Source organism: Solea solea, chromosome 14 (assembly GCF_958295425.1).
Source record: "Solea solea chromosome 14, fSolSol10.1, whole genome shotgun sequence".
Lineage (NCBI taxonomy): Eukaryota > Metazoa > Chordata > Actinopteri > Pleuronectiformes > Soleidae > Solea > Solea solea.
The window spans coordinates 14,996,375-15,018,745 of NC_081147.1; the positions used below are offsets into that span (position 1 = coordinate 14,996,375).

At 43.1% G+C, this 22,371-nt stretch overlaps 1 protein-coding gene across 5 annotated transcripts; it reads right to left on the bottom strand.

The window, feature by feature from the left end:
* Positions 1–1,319: 1,319 nt before the first annotated feature.
* On the bottom strand, positions 1,320–19,417 carry LOC131472755 (ras-GEF domain-containing family member 1C-like). Of its 5 annotated transcripts, none has more exons than XM_058650200.1 (14): positions 19,042–19,417; positions 8,427–8,641; positions 8,116–8,238; positions 7,770–7,907; positions 6,200–6,421; positions 4,767–4,841; positions 3,767–3,868; positions 3,176–3,278; positions 3,013–3,092; positions 2,821–2,916; positions 2,631–2,726; positions 2,424–2,547; positions 1,604–1,676; positions 1,320–1,512 (listed from the first exon to the last, which is right to left on the bottom strand). In XM_058650200.1, exons 2-14 carry the CDS (start codon positions 8,637–8,639, stop codon positions 1,488–1,490), a joined length of 1,470 nt encoding a protein of 489 aa, XP_058506183.1. In that variant the 5' UTR covers positions 8,640–8,641; positions 19,042–19,417; the 3' UTR covers positions 1,320–1,487. The 5 variants fall into 5 exon arrangements, with proteins under 5 accessions (XP_058506183.1, XP_058506181.1, XP_058506180.1 ...); XM_058650198.1 differs by having other exon boundaries at positions 8,427–8,645; positions 19,042–19,415; XM_058650197.1 differs by lacking the exon at positions 19,042–19,417 and adding an exon at positions 18,517–18,579 and having other exon boundaries at positions 8,427–8,645.
* Between the last annotated feature and the right edge of the window lie 2,954 nt (positions 19,418–22,371).

Below are 22,371 nucleotides of genomic sequence, written 5' to 3' on the forward strand. Positions count from 1 at the left end.
GACATCAATCAATTATAGCAAACTGAATAAGACTTTTTAAAAAGCTTATAATTACACACAGTAGTTCCCACTTTCTTAACCCATGTCCTCCCACCCTGCGTCCTCAAAAATGGCTCCAGAATCATAAGAGAACTGTCAAAAACTAAGCTCAGTGACAATGCCACGAAACGATAAACAACACACTTCAAGTCAGAGAAACCTGAATTATCATGACAACCAGGAACTCATATGGCACAAGTTTCCCTCTTTACTCTTTTACATGGACAAAAGACTCCACTTTGTTACTGTCCTTCAACAGAATCCAACGATGCATCATCACTGCACGGTTTGTGTTGCTGTAGTAATGTTTACAAGGTGGATACACTTTAATGCCCCTTTGAAAACACAAGTCGTACCATGCCATTGGACCTCATATTCACTAAAGGAAAGTTACGCTAAAAACTATACATCTGTCAGCACAGAAATCTCCATAAATATATCAGACAACTGAATGTCAGTCAGAGAGAACTTCCTGAGGAGCAGAAAGATGAGGGCTAAACACGGGTCACCTGTACACAGTCTACACCTGGTCCGGCTGCTGCTGTGACTGGCTACGAGCTATACTGTGGTTTCCTTGCATTAATGGCACAATACATTTGAAAGGAGTAAACACTTTTTTTTTTTAAACAGTTCATATCCCGCCCCCCTCCCTCCCTCCCCCCCACCCAACACAATCCAAAAATAAGACAGAATAAATAAAATTACATGAAGAGATGACACTTGTTCCCCCAGTGCAAAACAACACAGTGACAATGGCAACAGACATGGATGCATGGACACGCACACACTCCCACATAAACGTACACATGAGATGAGCTGCTATGATGCTTGAGGCATGTCCTCCTCTGTTGCCGTTCCTTCAGTGAACCTATAAAATTTGACGGTGGATATGGGCTAGCCAGCGCCCTTCACATCATGACAAGTTCAGTTACAGTACGTTACAAGTAAAGGGGGGGGGGGGAAAGGATGTTAAATAACTAGATGAGGCTTTGGACCAAAAGGGGGGAAAGAGAGCGCGAAACGGGGAGAGGAGCAAATACAAAAACAACACTACCATCTGTACGGATTCATTTATAAAGTGGTTTTCCCTGTAACTGTATTCTCTATAGTAGTAAACATATCTTCACAGAGTAAACACACATGGAGGGGTGGGAGCAGGAGCTGGATTCCTCTACAACACACTCATATGCTCCAAAGGCATTTTGCTGCAGTTTCTTTAGCTTAACATTTTGATTCATGTGTTTTTGTTTCGTTTTAATTTAAATGTAACACTCTTCATGATGAATCCTGTTCATCAAATTCCCTTTTGTTTTTCTCCCCCCCCCCCCACATAATTTCTTCATAGAAAAAACACCTAAGTACCAGCTAGGTTCCTTCACAGTTCAGTATAGTGCAGTGAGAACACACGCTCTCCCTCGCTGGTGGGAGGATTAACTGCTGTCAGTGCCTTATGTCTTTCCCAGAACGTTAGACCTGTGGAGAGGAAGCAGATTCCGATGAAGGACTGTGCATCTTTTTGCACTCTGCAGCGCTTGTCACTTGTCACTGGTGTTATGTATCTCACCTGAGTGCTTTCCATCTGTCCTTCTCGACCTGGTTCTCTGGACTCTCACTCTCATAGGATGCAAGGTAGAGTCCTGGGGAAGAATGACACAACACAATCATGAGTTGAAGCTCAAGTGTTTGTTTTGTTTGCGATTGCCTCTGTTTAGGTTTTGTGAACAGACACAATTTAAATAAGTATCAGACCTGACTTAGGGACTTTAGGAAACCGATGATGTTATATTCTCAGCTGACTCTTGCGCTGTCATTCATTGTCAGAATTGTACGTATTTAGGTTTATGACAGAAAGTCGGTAGATATGCACACGGAAACGACAAAGACTATTATTTCCCTTTCTTTCCTCTGGCTCGGTTCATTCTGTCTCTCATGTGTAAAATGTCTTCTTCTCTGTCTTTGGTGGAAAGTTACAGTGCAACTTATAGTCCTGGCATATGTACTACAGTGGGTGGAGTTCTGTGTGGATGGAGATATTTCCTGAAACTCTGCCGTGTTCACAGGGAACGGCAAAGAAAAAGATGGCTTGCGCTATCTGGACGTGGCCTGAGGGAGCTTTTGTCTGTATACAGCAGCAGCACAGGGGCAAAAGGCCTTTATTTAGTCAAACTACGACACGTTTGGGTTTTCTGAGCAGTAGAATTCACTCCTAAACTTGTGGGTGCTTCTTTGTGTTTTCAGTCACATTCCAACATGTCTGCATCAGTCTCACTCTACTGGGGCACAATGTTCCTGTTGCTTCCATCATGAAATCAATCACTTCCTGTGTGCAGGAAGGGAACACAAGACCTAAACACTGCTATAATGAAAAACTCCTCTGTTCTCACCGTCCTCGCTGAAGATTGGAGCAGTGTGGAGGTAGTGTAAGATGGCCCGATCCTCCTCAAATGGACACTCCACCTGTTTCCATGTCATAAATTCTCCAACCTGTCGTGCCAACTCCACAAATTTCTAGGACAGAAAATGATCCTAAGTACATGGTTTTAGGTCGATTCAATTCTACTTATGCAACATAAGAAAAGGGATAGTCGAACCTCAAAGTTGACGTGGCCGTTTGGCAGCCGATTGGCACATCCTTCATTTAGGAAATAAATGTCTTTGATCAGCAGACTGAAGAAAGGAATTACAATCTGAGGAAGATATCGAAATACTTTAGTACAGGTAGAAACCAATGACAGAATCAGTCGGTATGTTTTCAGAGCATTAGCCGTGTCAAGGCTTTACCCTTTCTCTGTTGCTGTTGGCAGTCTGAGAGCGATGGGCCGCCCCCCTCAGGGCGGTCCTGTAGTTGTAAAAATTTCCCGTAGGATCCATCTGATGCTGTCAAAACAAATGGAAAACAAGCAACGCAACGTCAGCTTCGAGTACTTACTTGCCTCGTGCTTCTCAATCAGGGAATGGTTGCACTATAGTTACCTCCAGAATGAAGAACTTGGCCGTCTTGGCTTTGCCCCAAGTCTTCTTCAGCCGTGACACAGGACTCATGTTCATACCCGCTGAGAGAGGAAATGAATGTCACCTTATTGATCCCAGGTCAGGCACTAAAACATACTCTTCAATCGAGCAAAGGCAGACTCACAGATGATGGCCATGAGGGAGTTGAAGTTTCCGATGTTGAAACACTCCCTGGCGACGTCGATGAAGAACTCGATCACCTGCGCTCTTTGCTTTTTCTTTGCCGGCTGCAAAAAAACGAGACAATAGCTTCATGTTTATGTCATTTTTCAGAGAGAAGGGTCTCTCTCTCTCTCTCTCTCTCTCACACACAGGCACACATTGTTAAATTCATATCAGTGAAAGTAAGTTACAGTAATGATACCACTAGGGGGCAGTGATGCTCCATAACAACTAAACTGCCTTTGCCTGCTGTCCTGTTTGTTTTCAAGATTGAAAGACCACTAGAATATGGAAATATTTATTAACTTGATTTGATTTTTTTTTAGTTGTGTGTACCAGTAATAAATTGCCAATTTACTAAAGAAGTACTATGTGTAAAATAAAGAACATGCCTCATATGTTTCCTTCTGCTCAGTTCCCCTGCAGGATTAAAGTGTTTGTCATGCTGTGGTTGTCCTAGTTTGTGATGAGTGCACCTCGTGTTTTGGGGACATTTTATGCTTTTCATTTTTGACCTAGACAGCCATTTTCTTTTGAAGCATTTGCCACTCACCATGCAGATCTCAGTGGCTACCAGGTAGCACAGTCTGTTGAACCATCTGACATAAGCCTCCAGGTTGGATGTTTTCTTCTTCTGGTCACCGAAGCATGGCTGCTGAAGACACACACAAACACACAAACACACACATGTGCATAAGTTCAGGCACCAATAGGAAGCATCACCACAGGAAATTCCTCTGATCCTAATTAGCTTCCCATCTACTCGCTGTGAGTGTAAACTGTGAGGTTCTCGGAGTGAAAGTAACACAATCAATGGAGAGCAGGTTAAAAAAAAGGGTGAGAAGAGGTGAAGAATGGAGAGAAAATGAGTGGAAGAGGCAGCAATGACATAGAGAGGAAAAAAACCCACAGTGGAAGAAGACAAAGTGAAAGCATTCAGTGGTTATTCAGAGAGCGGATAGCATGTGTGTGGTTGATATTACAACACAGTGCTGTTTGGCCTCTGTTTGGTGCAAATCATCAAGTTTTTTTTTTCCTTAACCCTTAGAACGCAGACAATCTAGGCTGCTTTTTTTTCATTACTTTTAAAATATACAGAGGCTATAAGAATGTGCAATATTGAGTGTCTTAAATCACTTTTCTTCAGCACAACCTATAGGCAATCTGATGAGAAAATAATTTTTTATATTTTCATCAGCTATAAAAACACACCTGAGCAAAAAGTACTAAACATTTTTTTTAAATCAGATTGAATTTGTGAAATTTGGAAATATGTCAAAGTTCAAAGTTCGCTTGGCTCATTTTTATGAACAAAATTAAAATAAAAACAGTCTATTTTGTGACTTCTGCACAATTATCACTTAAATATGTGATATAAAATTTGGTAAAGCCTGAAGATCTGTGCTGCATGAGCACTGAGGCTTAAATCCCAAGTCATTTCTTGTACACTAAGCTATCTTCAGGATTCCCCGACAAAACAAAACAGAAAATACAAACACATGCTTATGGATTATTCATGAAAACATGGCCGTCTGGAGAAATAAAAAGTTCACCTGTGTTCCATCCAGCGGGTCCTTCTGAACAAAGGCCTGGACAAACTCCTCTGGTCCAATGTGACTCAAATGTTCCTGGAAAACATACACAAACACACACACACACACATGACCATAAAGACACCCATACAAAAACACACACACACATGACCATACACAGACCCCACACACAGCAGTGGGGGTAGTGGCATTAGCAATTCTTTCATTTCAGTAATGGAAGGCAATCAATAAGGGGAAGTAATGACTCATCGACGTGACTCATTGGAATCATATTTCCTCAGAGTGACACTCCAGACAATATTCACTTCTATTAAAAGACAACTATACACTCACATACATGTGAAATCACAATGATTCATTAGACCCTTCTCACCACGTGATCGTCACACACAAACACACACACACACAACAGCAAAATGCTAGTAGGGTATTTTTAGAATTAGAATTAGCATGTTGCTCAAACCTACAATAGATATTGTATATTAATGCAATGTGCCTGTCTGTCTGGCTGTGAGGACAAATTCTGATTCAAACCCATAGTTGAGAGGACATTTTGATACTGTCCGGACATTTTTAGCAGGTCCTCACGACCTTTTCAAAGTTAAGACTCGGTTTTAGGGTTAGGCTAAACATGTAATTGAGAGGGTTCAGGTTAGGGTAAGGAGCTACATAATGCACTACATCTATGAATGTCCTCACAAGTACAGAGAGGGACAAGTGTGCGTGTGTGTGTGTGTCAGAGTGTGAAGCTGTCAGGTCACATACATCTACGCTGGTTTTACATCCCTTTGTTTCAAGCCCCAGGCACACCACTGACTTCTGGGGTGATGTCATCGCTCAGACAAGGGTACACGCTTAGTCAGGCGCACACACACACACACAACCAGATACATGTGCCCACATCAAGACACACATGAATAGACTGAAGGCACCATGCATGCAATGTGAGGAACTCTGCAGATTTCCTTTTGTTCGTGCATGTTTCACTGCATTATTCTCTTTGTTCTTGTTTCTGTTGAAGTGCATGACGACCACTTGGCGCTGGCACAGCTGACAAGTAAAATCGAGATTGTACTATCTTTGAAAATGCAAGAACAAGATCAAAGTGTTAAGCGTTCCTGCCATTTTGCTTTTATATTTCCCGCCGTCTTCCACCTTTGTTTCGTTCTGTTTCTCTCATCCTCATACTGTATCTGCTTCTAGTCCCTCCATCTCCTTCTCTAATGTCTTTTATACAATATTTATGTCCTTGATAAAGACTCGATCTCCACCCATGCTTCACCAATCTTAACACCCGTCCCCCTTCCAATCAAACATCCTTTCCTGTCCTCCTCTTCCATCCCTGTTATGATCTCTTAACCTGACCTCTTTCTAACCCTATGTCCCTTCCCTCCCCTCCCCTCCCCTCCCCTCTGGTCCCCGTGTCTCCTCACCAGCTCCACGTGGGTGAGCTGCTGTGCCAGTGTGTATGGGTCATTGCAGATGGAGAGCATGTCTTTTTGGATGGGCGGAGGCTTGGTCTTGAAGGCCACCAGCTTGTCAGAGATGGAGGAGGCGTTGAGAGAGACTTTGACGATGCTCTCTTCCCCCTGACTCATCTGGGCCAGCCTCTGGCTGAGCTTCTGCAGCAGCTGGTTCAGGGTTTTCCAGTACGCCTGCAGAGAAGAGGAGAGGAGAGGAGAGGAGAGGAAGTGCTGTCAATAACACCTTTGATGAATAATTTATCAACACGTCATAGATCAGTAATATGCATAAATCAAAAGAACCTTTGGGTTGCCAGGCTGTGAGACCATAATGCTTTTAATAGAAATTTACAATAACTAGCAAAAAATTTAATTTCCCCTACGACTGCTGCTGATCTTAAAAAATAGCTCTTTCCTGCTGTACAGTATAGTTTTAGTTTTTTTTTTTTGTAAACATAGAAAAAAGGAAGTAGATACTGCAAACTGCATTTGCTTTAGTTAATTGATAATCCATCCATACTGTTTGTTTTCTTATTATTGTTACCTGTTGTTAACGTAGTTGCCCACCTGTACGTTTGTGGCTGCTAACTGACCTTGACGTGGCCAGGTCTCACTTGTAAAAGACATTTTAATCTCAATGTGACTCCCAAGTAAAATAATGGATGAATAAAATCAAATAAAATAAAAATATTCCCTATAGATGAGTAAAATCACCTTTGACCTCCAAAACATTAAGATGTAAATACAACATCTTTATTTTTTAGCACAAAGGCAGACCGTGACACTCTCTAGTGGTGAATAATATCAATTTTCAGCTGAATTAAAAACACATTTTTGAGGTTTTGAAAATAATATGTGCTCTCTGTGTCCACTGATGTGTGCTTCTGTAGCCCTCCCTGCAGATAACTGGTCACAGAGGCTGTTAAGTCAGCCTGTCTCACAAATGGGCCACACGTGCACACACGTGCACGCACACACACACACACACACACTGTGGACAGCCAACTGCAAATAACAGTACATTCATCATCACCTGCCCTTCCCTTCTTTCTGTCCTCTCGTCGCCTCCCTACATATTTTTCTCGTCGTCCTCTCTGACTCCATCGCCCTCCTACACCCCCCATCCCACCCCTCCCCATTTTCTCCATCCATTTTCTTCCCTCCATGTTCCCTTGAGGCTACAGATAGATCCACTCCTCTTACATCCTTCCTTCCTCTCTCCTCCCCCTGTAAAGTGAGATTGTGTTACACAGAGCTGTGGCCACTCACCCTACACTGACACTCTGACTCCTTCCACCAACCTGCAACAGTGCTGCTGATGATAATTAAATTTTGCTCTCCATCAGAGCATGAGGTAAGATAAAATGGCCCTAATCACAAATTGGTATCTTGTAGAAACTGATAACTTAATGAGAAACAGCATTTTTTTTTGGTCTAATTTCATTATTTTTTTGATCAAAGCATCCTTTTAAACCTTAAAAACATGACTAGTATGCCCGACGTGAAGGCTTGAATTCATTAATATGTGTTTTTGGTGTACCTCATCACATGGAGCTATCCTGTGGATGATGTCCTTGAGGTGTCCGACCATCTTCTCATCCCTGAAGTCTGAAGGGAACGTCTCTGTCCACTCCGTCAGCAGCTGCAGGATCTTGGGACCAAACCTTCGCACTTTTGCCTGTAGTTGAAGAAGTGAAAGAGCTTTACCACAATCTGGGTTTCTGACTCGAACACTAAAATGACTCAGCATTTTGGTTAAAACCTATCTTTACACAAGGAACCCCGAGTATGCCTGCATGCTTTTTCTGTACTTTCAGCTGTTCCATTTTAGTAGCTCATGTATGTGCAGACAGGGGCTACGCATTAATGTGTGGTGCAGTGCTGACCGTATCGAGTGGGCTCTGATCCAGCTGCTGCTGCTTGATGCACAGCTCACACACCCTGGCGAGCAACTCCGGAGGAGAGATGAACAGACGAGCACTCAGCAGGAAGGTAAACACATAGGCTTTCTGTCAAAGGACAGAAGGAGACATTCATTAAGACACTGCCACTAAATCAATAAAAAAAACACAACATATTTCTGTAATTAAATGAAGCAGACGGGCAATTTACCCAGAGGTATAAAGATAATAATCTAATTGGCAGCGCTGCCATCGCCACAATAAACAGAGTACGACTGTGATACATTTCAGTTTACCTCAGGGTAGTAGTCGGCAGTGGGCACCAGATTCTGGATCAGAGTGTCCAAGGAGGCAGAGGAGATGGGGGGCCCATCGGCCAGGCCAGCCCCGGGCTCCGGGGCCTCCTGTGGGGCCTCCTCCTCCTCCTCCTCAGGCTCAGCACAGGCCAGATGAGGGCTGAAGCCACTGGGAGTGGTGAACATGATGCCTGAGCACACAGTCTGGGGCATTCCTGTCTAGCACACAGACACAGAGACAAAACAACATCAGTCAGCAGTTTTTATATAGAATGAGGAAGATAAAAAGATTGTCTTTTATGAAATACAAACGCCAGTATATTTGTGTGCTACTTTTATAAGACGGAATACATTTCATGCATATTTTGTCTATTTATATCTTTGACCAGTCTACTTCTACTAATTGGTGGTAATTGTGATGAGGGAGAGAAACGCATCACATGCACAGAGTTCTCTGGGATATTTTTAGTATTAAGTTAGAATAAATCTTAATTATGTACAATTAATGTATTTTATGATGAAACCTGAATTTAAATTGTACTGAAAATATCTCTGTGCTCACTGTTATGTTATGTTAGGTGTCAATGGTAAAGCTTATACCTACTGATGTTTATTGTTGAGGAACCAAACTTCTTTGCCTTTGTTTTATCATGGATTTTAACACAATCCAAGTCATCTTTTCTAACCAATGACCTGGTGCCATCATTAGGGAACACACACACCCCCAACAGCTGCTCTTGTCTCCCACATTTACAGGAGAGGGACTTGTGCAGCCCCAAAGTGATAGCATGGCCTCTACCTTTGCCTGTTATTGTACGTCTTTCCCTTTAAGAATATTTTGGGTTTTAAAAAACCCTCAGCATGTTCCTTCCTTCAGTGGAGCAGCACTGCAGCTGTAGTAAAGGAGCACTCACCGTGATGTGTACTACACTAGGCATACTACTGAAACAGAGAGCACTCTCATCCTCAGGGGGCAATTAAGCCCATCACTCGTCAACTGCATGTAAGTGAAAAATCCCACTGCCCCCTCAAGAGTGAAATTTTGTCCATGGCAAGTGGGTTTTGGTTTCTTATATCTGAATTTGATATTGATAAGTCATACAAACTAAAAATAACTAGACCAACTTGAAGTCATCATCAAGGATAACTGCAGTGGGTGACTTCTGGCAGGTTCAGTGTCATAAATCCTCTCTGCCTGCAGGAGTCATGACAAGGGGGACAAATACAAGCAGAGAGACCTTGAGCAACACCCAGGAAGTTATTCCTGATGTAAACCCCCAGTATTATTCCTGCTGTTTGCAGCTCAGACAGCGGCCAGAGCTGGACACATAAATATACACAGACAAACAGCAGAGAAGCAGCAGATTTGGATTTTGGTCATTTTAGAGACACAACAAGGTTTGCTGCAAATGTTTCATCCTGTGTAACCCTTACACACAGAGGGAAACCAACCCCCCCCGCCTCTCAGCCACCTCAGTGAACTGGTGTCCCTGGGGTGAAAGGTCAAGCACACACTGGTTTACAGAGGATCAGCTCAGGTCTCAAGTTTCCTGCATGAGAGGCTTTCCTTTGTTCTCCGATGCTTCCTTACACATGAGCACTTATTCATGCACTTGCACACACCTAGGCACAAATGCATGCAGACAGGGTGAAGGCACACAAAAGGCTGGGGGATGGGGGAGTCTGTCTATCTATTTGAGGTTTTACTGGCTTCCTTCCTACTGACGCCCACAGCCACATCTCTTGCAATGTACACTGTGGTTATCTGTTCCTCCGAGCTACAGTCAAGACTCTCCATTGCACACGACTCCGTGATGAACTCACAGCAGCCTGTGAAACGCTAAACACCTGTTTAATGGAGAATTATATAAGCTGCCAGTCTTCCCTGAAAGAAAAAGTCAAAAAGGCATCAGTGTCAGTCTCTCTTCAGTGTCAGACTACCCCACTACCCACAGTGAAAACATGCAGCAACAGAAATCCTTAAACGTAATGCTTCAGCTGTTTCCTCCCATTGTCGCTGACTAAGTTAGATTCCATTAGGTTGTCCTCACCGGAGCGAAGACATGTCCTGATAAACAGAGACAAGGGAAAATGTGGTTAACCGTTTGCTAAGAGACTGTGTGGAAAAATCCAGGGATTTATCTGAAAGTCATCACACACGCGCACGTTTTCATTCATATATGTGCGTCCACGAGTGCACACTGTCACTCTTCACTCTCGTTAGTGCTCCCACTGCTCTGCTCTCCTCCAATCAGTGTTTCTCAGTCTCTGATGCATCGTTCCATCCCGCGTCTCCGTCAGTCACTGCCTCATAACAGTCTGTGAAACGAGTGTGTATATTGAATGCCAGACCAGTCATTTTGACAGGAGTCGCGCTGAAAGACAGTCCCCTTGATACCCATTTGGTTTTCAGGCACTTTTTCTTTATTAGTAAGTGAAAAGTTTATTTTTCTGAAATGTCCCACGTTACTTCCCATTCTCAGTGAACAACTATTTATGAGCTCAAAACTCATAAGTTGTTATGATAAACTGAGCTCGTCATGAAAACATATCATCGTTAAACGATGCAGAGCGTGGACGTGGTCTGAAAGCACATGAAGAACACACTGTGCATTTCATGGAAAGTCAGCAAACTCACTATACATACAATACATTTTTAGTAAAGGGGTATTGATAAGGTAAGTATTGATCAGGCCAGCTAATGTTGCATGAATGAAATCCTTGACTGGACTGATTGACCACACAGTAAATAACAGGTTTCATTTTTTTTAGACCAGACTTAAAGTAGAAATCTGCACGATCCTGCTGTCTGGGTTTTTGACGGCACCTCCCTCAGGTGACGTGACAAATCCACAACTATATACTTATGAAATCTCACAGATGAGGAACTCTTCCAACCACTTTTATTATTTCACAACATTTTTTCCGCACACTTTGACAGGGAAGTGATCCACAGTTGTAGTCTGGACTCGTTTCCATACCTCGTGGTACGCACAGCTCCCTGTGCGCCTGTCACGCTGCATCAACGCTGCATGAAAACACACACCGAAGAACAAGCGGCTGAGAACAGGTGAGTGTAGTGGGGTGCGTTGTAATTCCCTCTGAGATCCCCAGCAGTCAGCCCTGCACTCTGTCTAGACAGCTGGGGGAGTGTCATTGTTCATGGCCGATGAGTGGTTGTGCGTGTGTGTGTGTGACTGAGTGGGTGTGTGTTCTGTCTTGTGATTCTGTGAGGGCGTTATCGCTGCCATCAGGGATCCACTTGCTTTGTTCTATGATGATCAACAGAATGGCAGCGTCTAGAGACGCAATCTCTATCAGCACCCTTCACTGCTCCACTTTTTGCCTGTATACGTGTGTGTGTGTGTGCGCGTGTGTTATGACGTTTTATGAAACAATGGCATTCCTGACATAACTAAGCAGCTTGAAGTTGTCAAAAAGCCACCTCAGTGTAACCCGTTTCCCCACATTAACAGTATGTTACTCATTACTTCCACATACCCGCCTTTCGCCCTATGACAGCTAGGATTGGCACCAGCCCTCCACGGCCCTCATGTGGAGGATAAAGCGGTAGAACATGGATGGATGGATGAATTGGAATTTACATTTTTATTATTCCGAAATATCCAATTCAATGATTTTGACCAGTATCAACCCAATACAGATCCTGAAAACAGCACCTGAACATCCCTGTTTGTGTGTGTGTGTTTTGTGTGTTTTGTGTGCATGTGTTAAGAGGAAAGTGATGACACAGCTGCAGACTAAACACTTCTGCCACTAAGGAGTTAATTAATGGATGAGGACAATCAGCATCGGAGAATCTCCATTAAGACTGAAGAGGTTTGTTCGAGCCAAATCAAGCACTGTCTGGCCTGAGAGGCACGGGTCAGAAGTGAAGGGTTATGGTTCCTTGGTGGGGGGTAGTTGGACAACAGTAGCAGCTTTGTTCGCATCCAAAGTCACTCTAAGGTTGTCTCTTGTCTCTTTTAAGGTGATATGAAGACTTTGTCTGCAGTACAGGCCATATTTAACTCAAGATCCCTTAAAGTACATATAAAACAAATACAGAGACTTTCCTCTTCACACATTCCACTGTTCTTTTCGGGATTTTTACAGTGTGTGTAAAATAGCTGTATGAACTCAAACAGGTTTTTCAGGTTATCTGATTATTCGATACTAGTAATCCTGACTAGTCAAAGTGGAGGCTTGTAACATGCTATACTATTGCTTCCCTGATTCACTGACTTCTTTCACACTCCTCAGAAACAATGACTTATACCCAGCTGACTGGACACGTTTTTTTTTTTTGCAGAGAAAATGCTACATTGACGGCACAAGGCAAACGTGATTGCACTTCAAGTTGTGATGTTGTGCTATTTTTAGAGGAGTGGCATATTATCGCAAGCAACCACAGAAAGAATCCAGCATGACTATTGCAGCAACACTTGTTTTTGTTTCTGTAGCTGCTTCCTGGTTTAAAGGGCCACAGACAAAGGGAGGTAAAAAAAAAAAAACTTTACTTTACTCAGGGATGTGATTATGGGAGTAAGATGGAGAAGATAAGAGTAAGGTGAGCCATGGAAGCAGGTGAGCAGGTGATACTCTCCCCCAGGAGAGAGAGCAGACAGTCTTGGCTCTCTGAATGTTAAACCCGCCTCCTGCTGGACTCACAAAACTCCTCATTTTCTTTGCAGACTCCAGGTGCCACCTTGGCAACTCATTTACATACTCTCACACTTCCTGTCTAATTTAGGACCCACATGTTCAGTCATTGAACACTCAACAATTCAGGCTCTTCAACTCATTTGTGTTCTAAAACGCAGATCCATGTGTATTTTTGGCCGTGACACTGTTTTGAGTGCCTTGGAGTATTGCAACACTGGCCTATTTTTTTTCCTTTGAAAGCAAAATGATGCCAGTAGAGAAAGAATACAGTATTCTCTAATGGGGCAAAGGGTTAAAAGAAACAAAACACCTCTTTGTCACACAGCCTTTCACTGCCCGTCTTCTTTTACATGTCTCCTCAATTCCTCCCTCCTCCTTTATGTTCCTCTCTACACCCTATTTTCCACTAAGCCCAGTCAGGATGCCAACACAGATGGCCCTGCAGCAGCCTGTTGTTCCAATGGGAGCTGCTGGCATGGGAGGCTTTTTGGCCCTCTGCCCCTACCATCATCTCCAGTCTCTACAGGGGCCCAAAACTGTACTGGTATCCAGACTGAATGCCGAGGTACAGGGGCCGAGCCATTCTGGCTGCTTAGCTGCATGGTGACTGCTTGGCGCCACGGACAACAGAGAGAGCGCAAAATACCACACATATGTCACCACGCACGCCTCATGACAAACTCAAACCAGCAGACTATTGTTGGTTAATGGTGTGTGTGTGATTCTGGAGAAGAGTGGGGATGAAAACAAATGGGTCCATTGTGTCTTCAAAAAAACACATGCACACACACTTGCACCCACACAGCAGCCAAACAGGATTGAGTTACAGTCGACGCATTCCGCCTCCCCACCCAATCCCCAGCTTCTTTCTGTGGTATGAGCCTGACAGAGGTTGGGAATCACACTCTGAGCTCAACAGGGACACACTCCCTAAGTCCCTTTTATGAGAATTCCCTTGTGCCGTCTGTGCAGCCTCACACTGACATCCTGGCACCTGTTTCACACTCACCAGCTCCATCAGTCCTAATGTAGAGCTCACAGGGAATTCTCCTCCAAGAACACGCCCTGCGCACGTGTGTAGACGTCCTCATTCCTGAGCGAGTTTGGACACAGCTGTGTGAATGCGTGGGTTTGTGTGTGCTCAGGACTGAGGAAGTCAGTGTATCTAAGTCCAAGTCATTACCTCACAATAAAAGCAACCATCTGTCCTACTGTTCTCCAATAGGCGTGGCTGAGCTTCAATCTTAGGCACTTTGTCGCATCTCAAACAAAGACAGGCAGGGAAACAGAAGGATGCTACAGGAGAGAGAGAGAGAGAGGGTGCACACCCTGATCCATCTTCTTAGAAAAAATGACATTAAGTAGAGCTGTCACAGTAAATTCATTTTCACTGAGATAAATTTATATGGCTTAATATTGCAAACAACAGCCCCTTACATGTGATGGTCTGGATGGACACTGGATCTGCATGAGCACATGGCGCATCTGAGCCTTTAATCTGTCATTCACAATGATCAATGTTTCTTTAAAAAACAGCCACGCATTATTCATTCTATTCCAGTTTTCAACCAACTGTTGACGTAAGACCCATGAGTGATTAAGTCTAAATGGACATTAACTGGCCTCAACTGTCATTGAGGATGAATTACCCACTCACAAAGACACTGGAGGAATATGGAAAGGAAAACCAGGGTGGAGTTGTTGAGAGCATCCAGACATGAAGGCTGAATGAAATCATGTCCATGTGCAACTATCAAAACAGTGCTTTTCGCTGTTCAGCCCAACAAACCCTCTGCGTTGGATTACTCTCAATTAAACCTGCGCAATAACCAACACAAACTAATAAGGGAGAAGGTAACAGATGCAAATCCAATAACGAGATGTTACTGATTTCTCCTTTGCTGTAAAACTTCATCCGTCTGCTTGTTACAACCAGCACGGACCAAGGCCAAGCAGGGATCTATGATGTCATCGTACTCCTGCTCCACAGGGGGTTCTGGGTGATCTGTTCAGTTCAGGAGTCACGTAAACATGATTAGCAACAGACAGAATACAGACTTCATTAACCTGCAAGCAGTGGCTTTCATATTTGGACATGCAGAAATTTTCAGAAATATCACTTAGGAACATCCTGCCATTCTCAGTTAGGAAGGAGAATCACAGGGTACCTCTTGACACGATACGCGATACATGGTCCACGACACCACTGATACCACGATACAACGACTCTGTGATAAGCAATATAATCGCACAGTGATACACCACGGTATCTGTCTAACTGGAGAAAACAAAACATCTGTGAAAAGTCAAAAGTGCAGGATTCACAACAAAGTGCATAAAGTCTATGTATTGAACATGGATGGGGCATCTCTTAACATAGCTTTCTCCGGCCATTATCCCGCTTTAAACTCTCTCCTCTTCGACCAGGTAAATTCAGCCCAAGTTTCCCTCACTCATTTGAGCAGCGCCACCGTGAGGAGACATGAGGTAGTGACGCCCAGCAAGTATTTTAGAGCGCCTTTAATTTGCTGATTCAATTATCGATTATCGTATTGCACAAGAACGGCGATATATCACCAAATCAATATTTAGACCCACCCCTAGTGGACTTCTGTTCATAATGAGTGACTGTCAACAACAACAACAGTAAACAACCACAGCAAACTCAATTCCCAGTGTATGATTGTGATATTGATGTCAAGAAAAGGACTCTGACCTCTGATAAGAAAGACAGGTTTCTGTACTAATATCAAAATGCTCTTCACCCTCATCGTATTTATCTAACGGGTAATGAATGCATTTCTTCCCTCATAAAATCTATGCACTGCATAATATTTGTTTAAATGTCACAAAATGCTGCATCATTTACATTCCTTCACTGCCTCTGATGGTGCTTTGCATGTTATGCCCACCTTTTATCGATCTAAAAAACTTGTATCACACTGCACATGTGTGTCCTTGCCTCCTGACGCACGAGTACAATAAATCAAACGGCGATTGCGCTCATTAAAAACATTCGTCCACAGTGCTGGAAGTGGTGGAAAAACTCCACTTGGTGACTTTTATTGTAGGTTTATTCTTTAATCTATGTTTTTGATATAACACACTGTTCACCTGATGAGGCCAATTGCTGGTATCTGATTGGACTAATCCATATGTTTACTCCAGTGGTTTATTGAACACACCAGGGATTTAATCATATGCCATTACTTCTTGGACCCAGCCAATCCATACTGACCATCAATAGCTGCCCAGATGACAGCATGCAGACCAAGTGGAGGCAGCTACAAGCAGCTCTGCAGAGCACAAAATGTTAAAGCCCCTGTTGGCAGGAAATTAGAGTCCTGAAAGTGACAGTCCCCCTTTGTCTCTTTTATTCTATCAGAATGTCTCGTTCCACCTCTCTTCTCCTTTTCTCTTCCGCTCCCATGACAGAGCAGCCGGCTGTGACAGAGTGATTCCACTCATGAACCCTAGCTACCGTGGCCCGTCAGCAAGACCGCTCTGATCATCACTGTGTGAGTGTGTGAGTGTGTGTCGCTGCAGTTTAGCCAAATTCCTGTCAGGTTAATGCAAATCACAGTGTGCTGTCCTTTTTAAATACCAAGGTTAAGCTACTGTTAAATGAGGAAATTCCCAAGTATTAAGCAAGAATATTAAGATGTGAGAACATTTAAAAAAGAAAACTGTTTTTCATTGTGGAATATATAATGTACTTATGTCATTTCATAAGAAGCTCTCTTTGAATTGACAAAATGGCTTCAGTTGTTAAAAAAATAAATCTTTTTTCACTTTCATTAGTCTTCAGTCTATTCCAGAATCACCTGGCTGTCACTAAAATATGAAGTTTTGAACTGGAAATCATCGGGAATACCCTGTTTGCCAGTAGGATGTTGTAGTGGAATCCTGCTTTGACTTTGTTAGAGGAGCTCTGTCTCGCCTGTAGAGAAGAATGGCATGTGATTGATTGTTTTTAACACACAAACACACATGCACACAAACCAGTGTTGCATACACACAATCAGTCATGAACCTTGTCAACCTGCACCACACAGACTGTGCCCTCTCTCTCTCTGTGTCCCCCACACACTCACATTCACACACAATGACTAGTCTCATGCTCTGGAAACTTGCCACTCAGTCCAACATCAAACTGAACGATGTCCTCATTAACAGCACACCTGTTATTCCCTGCAGACTTGGCCTGAATTGGAGGGAACATGTGCCGTGAGCCGAGTCTGTACCTGCAGACTTGTTACCAGCCGCTACTGACTCATGTCAGTTCAAGCTGCACCGACTGTACTCGTGTGCCGTCACACCAAGCTGTCGCTGCAATCCAAAACCATTCTATCACCAAGACCATCAAAGATTTACAGGCTCTGCACCAACAATCTCAACTTCAGAGGGGAACCCAGAAGGTGCACGCCAAGGACATAATCCACTTTTTTTTATCCGCAGTGGGCGACAGACAAATCTGCAGATTATCAACTCAGTTATTTTATTCACAAGGGAAACTCTTACCTCAGCAGACACGGCACAGAACAAAAAATGTTTGTATTTCACCCCTCTGGGCAAACAGAAGCACATACTGCCAGCAAAGGTGAGAGTGAACAAATAGACATTTCCCAGGGTTGCATCCTAACGAGAGGGTGGGAGCAAAGAATAAACAAAGCTGAGTCAATGCTGAGAGAGAGAGCATAGGCACACATATGATGCCCCACATTTGGCTGTGAAATGCAGCCTGGTTGAGGTGCGGAGAATGCAAAAAAGTACCTTAACTGGTCATATCAACAAACCAGGCTAGAGTTTCTCCCTCCACCTAACTGGTTTTTCCACACAGGTCTTGGTTTCATGCACCTTACAAGAGACAGCAAACAAATCCCTTTGGTTTGTATTGATAGGCTGTGCGAGTTGCTGCGTCTCTGCAGGGTGAAAGGGCTGTTTTATCACCAGATTTTTCTTTTCATTCCAAGGAAAGCAAAGTAAAATGTCAGCCAATGCCAACCTATAAAAATCTCAACCGTTAACACAGACAAAAATGGAAACTCCCACCCCACGTGACAGAGTATAAATCTTAGTGTGGTCTCTCCCCCCTCCACCACTCTATAGCTATTACACATGCCGTCATTTTTCTGAGTATGTGTGTAAATTAAGATTTATTTATTTGTTTGTATTCTTTATTTTTGTTTGCACTCATCCATTTTGTGTGATGTTATCTGTGAACTTTAAAGTCAGTCTTTTTGTTGTTGTTATTATTCGATGGTTTGTATTATGAGGGACAGCCCTAAAATAAAACAATGCCACACATGTTCCTACGCTGCATTTAAAAGTCTATAATATTACATATAAACTTTACTAGACAGGATAAAGAGAACCTTTGCTGCTACTACGCGTTAATGTTTACACAGAATTAGATAAGACTCACACCAAACCCAGCAATCCACCAGTGCGAATGTTCAGAGAACATGTCCATGTCATCTGTCTCACTAATGATCCACAAGACGTGACTGAGCTGATGGATCCTCACACAATCACACACACACACACGCACACACGCACGCCCTTTACCCCACGACTGACCTGCAATGCTTTCAAACACATGACGTCATCACGGTTGCTATCGTAAAAGTTCGTTCAGCACTATGACGACATAGATTGATAAAGTCTGAGGAGAAGCACACACAGGTTCTCTGAGACACTGCATTGAACACAGCCTGTGTTATTCATAACCACAACCTTTAACGCAACCGGTTCTGCCTCATTAGGACCAGGTGTTGGTCTCTATGAGGACTATTACTGGTCCTGACAAGGTCAGTGTTTATGCCAGAGAAGAGAGAGACCTAAAGAGGACATAAATACGAGTACGTAAACACACACTTGCTGTGGGCGTGAGCGCAATCCCAATACACTAACATAGTAGTGAGTGACGTTGCTTTTCCACGCTACTTACCAACACTGAACACTACACTTTAATCCCCATCTTCGGTACGACTTGTACCCGGTGTCAAATCAGTAAAAGTGCCACTCCAGGTATTTCCCCGTAATGCGTTGACGTTTGCGCCACAGGCTGTTCAGCTCAGCATCCGTGGGAGCAGGAGCAGCAGCGGCAGAAGCAGCGGCAGCAGCAGCGGCAGCGCCGGAGTCCGGAGGCACAGCCTGGTTGATGCGAGTGGAGGAAATGTGTGTTGATCCTAACGTCCGCGCTCTCTAAAGACAGGTGTCCACGGACATGAAGAAAAATTAAAAATAAAATAACATTAAATAAAGTGCGTCCCCGTTTAAAGGCGTGGCGACCGTCCTGTCCTGCGCCACGGAGACACGGAGGACCGTGCAGCACATCCACTCATCCACGGAGCAAGTGAGCCAGAGCAGAGGAGAGGAGAGAGAACCATTCACACTCCGGTCAAGTCAGCGAAAACAACCCGACTTCCGTTGGAGATTTTCAAAATAAAAGGACCCTTCAGGCTACAAATTATTGTATTCTTAAAAGTACAGTATGGCTGGACAATGTAGATATTAAGGGCGAACGGCAGGTTACACCTTGTTAAACCAATGTTTGTGACTTGGTCTTTCTGCGTGGAGTTTGTATGTTCTTGCCGTATGTGTATGTGGGTTTTCCGGTTCTCCGGTTTCTTCCCACAGTCCAAAAACATGCAGATTAGTCGATTAGGCAAAAAGTGTGAGTGTAAGAGTGAATGGTCGTTTTGTCTCTATGTGCCCCTGTGATTCAGTCACCATTCAATATCACATTCTATGTCCAGTTAACCTAATCTACAATGTATGTGCCTAGTTTATTAACCCAGTACATACTTACTTAATGACAGTAACCAAGTCAAACTATAATTTAAAAAAAAAATGAACACAGGACCAGTTAAAAAAGATATCTGGCTTGGTCAGTAGGTGACCCATGAGTGACCACGAGAGTCCACGTAAACTCAGCTTTTCTTTAGTTTTATTTTGAAAGTAAAGCCTTAGATTTCCGGTAGAATAACTTTGATGCTGCTGTGGGCAGGTCCTCTCCTGTCTACACTCACACACACATGGTTACAAAGCTCTACTGATTCTAGCACACTGTAATTTCACAGGGCTACAGATTGATGCACGGACGGTGGACTACATGTAGAGCTTTACTGGAGCATACCAATCTGTAAGGCTATGAAATATACAGGCTGTTTTGATGTCAAACCCAGTGGAGAGCCACACGTACAAGCCCATGATTCTGTTCATATTTAAAACAAGGGCCTGCATCAGTCTAGCATTCTATGCATGTATACTCAGTCTCATATTCCATTCCAGTAGCAGTGGTTTCTCATCAGGATATTGCCCTCTTTTGTATTTTCTTCTATTCTTTGACTTTGGAGATGTGTGCAGATGCATCTGCGTTACACAAGGTTCATACCAGGAAGGTCCTGAATGCAAAGGACCATTTCTGCGTATGGAAAAGAGACTCTGACATTAGAGCCAGGCTATTTACTGTAGTTTCATTAATTAAAAACCTTTTACCCAATGTGAAGGACAAATATGCTGCCTCACCAGATGTCAGGGAACAAATATGACCCATGTAAATATGTTGTGGACAGTGTTTTTTGTTTTTCTGGAAAGCTCCTCCTTTTTCTGAGAGTTCAAGACGTCCTACACGATGTGTATGTCATGATTACGAGTCCATAGGTTTGGCTTGAAGGCAACAGTAAACACAGGTAATAAGGAGCTGCATATGGCACACAGCTGGGTAGTGGCAGTGAAAGCATGGTGGCAGAAAGTGTCTCAAAGCATCCAGGTGAAGAAAAATCTCTGGGTTTACTTCCAAAGAAAAGCGTGTTCTTTGACTTAAAAGGCTTCAGACATATAAAGAGATAAGACCAGGTTTAAAATTGGTCTGGCATTTTCACAAAGGACAGCTCTATGAGCAATGAAAGGTCTCCAAAATGACTTTGAGCAAGTCCCTCTCACCTTTAACGTGCAAGTGACTTGATGCATAAATTATATGTCACATGTCTGTTTTCATTGGTGACCAGCTAGACTAGGCATGGCTGCTCACTGGCATTAGCTGCAGTGACTGGTTGCACTCAAGTATTGCATAAGTTGGATCTTTAAAAACAACAGTTGGGTAAAGCGACGGCTAGGAATAGGAATTGTGCAAATCTATGCATCTGATTTTACTTGTGTACTCTCACATACTGTATATAATTGTTTTGTCACTTGTACAGTCTGTAGCGAGTTATATTATTTCCACAGACAATGACTCATGAATAATTCAGAGTTATTAAAAGAAATCTATTAGAGAACAGTTTTCTGCCTATATTTCTATCAGGTATGTGGCAGCCATTTATACACACACACCAGCCACTTTATTAGGTACACCTGTTGACCTGCTTGTTGCCTGCGACATATATGTGTTGTTTTCAATATCAAATCAACTAGTAGTCTATGTAAAATCAAAAGATATTTGTTTTGTGGCATTGTCTGACTTGAGCAGTGCAGTGGACCGGTTTGCGACACCGCTGACCACAACTGTTTTGGGGCTATTTTGAGTTAGGTGGTCCGTGAGTGTTTTTTTATGGGTTAAGTGGTCCTTGGTCTGAAAAAGTTTGAGAAACACTGGTCTAAATTGATTGTATAGGGATAATATTGGTATCAGTAGATACTCGAGTTTTTGATACTGGTATCGTATCGGACACAAAAAAGTGGTATCGTCCCATCCCTGGTTAAGCCAAATATGTAATCAGCCAATCACATGGCAGCAAATCAATGCATTTAATCAAATAGACATAGACAACCTGTTCAAACTGAGCATCAGGATAGAGAATAAATGTGATTTAAGTGATTTTTTTTTTATGTGGCATGGTTGTGTCTGGTTTAAGGATTTGAGAAACTGCTGATCTACTGGGATTCTCAGGCACAAACTAGCCTGGGTGAACCCAACTGAGTTGATTTGAATTTGTTCTCCAAACACGTCTGGCAAAGGACCCTATTTTGGATAATTCAAATGAGATTGAGATGCAGTCTGGAGTTATACAGGCTAATGCACACAACCATTGGGTTTACAGAGAATGGTATTAAAAAAAAGAAAAGCAGCAGAGGACCACACTGACTCTCACTCCTGCCACAGATCATTTGTGCCTAATAAAGCACCAGATGTTAATCTTATAACAACCTTAAAACAAAAACCTCAAATAGTAAGTATTATTAACCAAAAACCAGAAGTCTTTGTGTCAAAAATGAATCCTTGTGGATTTCCCCACATGGACGGGTGATTTCCCTTTGTGTGACTGTGTGAACA

Excerpts from the sequence above, each read along its gene's own strand:
- LOC131472755 (XM_058650195.1), bottom strand. The coding sequence starts at position 17,678 with ATGTGCTTCTGTTTGCCCAGAGGGGTGAAATACAAACATTTTTTGTTC. Across the intron at positions 4,842-6,199 it reads AGCTCACCCACGTGGAGCTG|GAACATTTGAGTCACATTGG; the intron begins GTGAGGAGACAC and ends TATGTTTTCCAG. Across the intron at positions 2,548-2,630 it reads ACGGCCACGTCAACTTTGAG|AAATTTGTGGAGTTGGCACG; the intron begins GTTCGACTATCC and ends TTTCTGTCCTAG.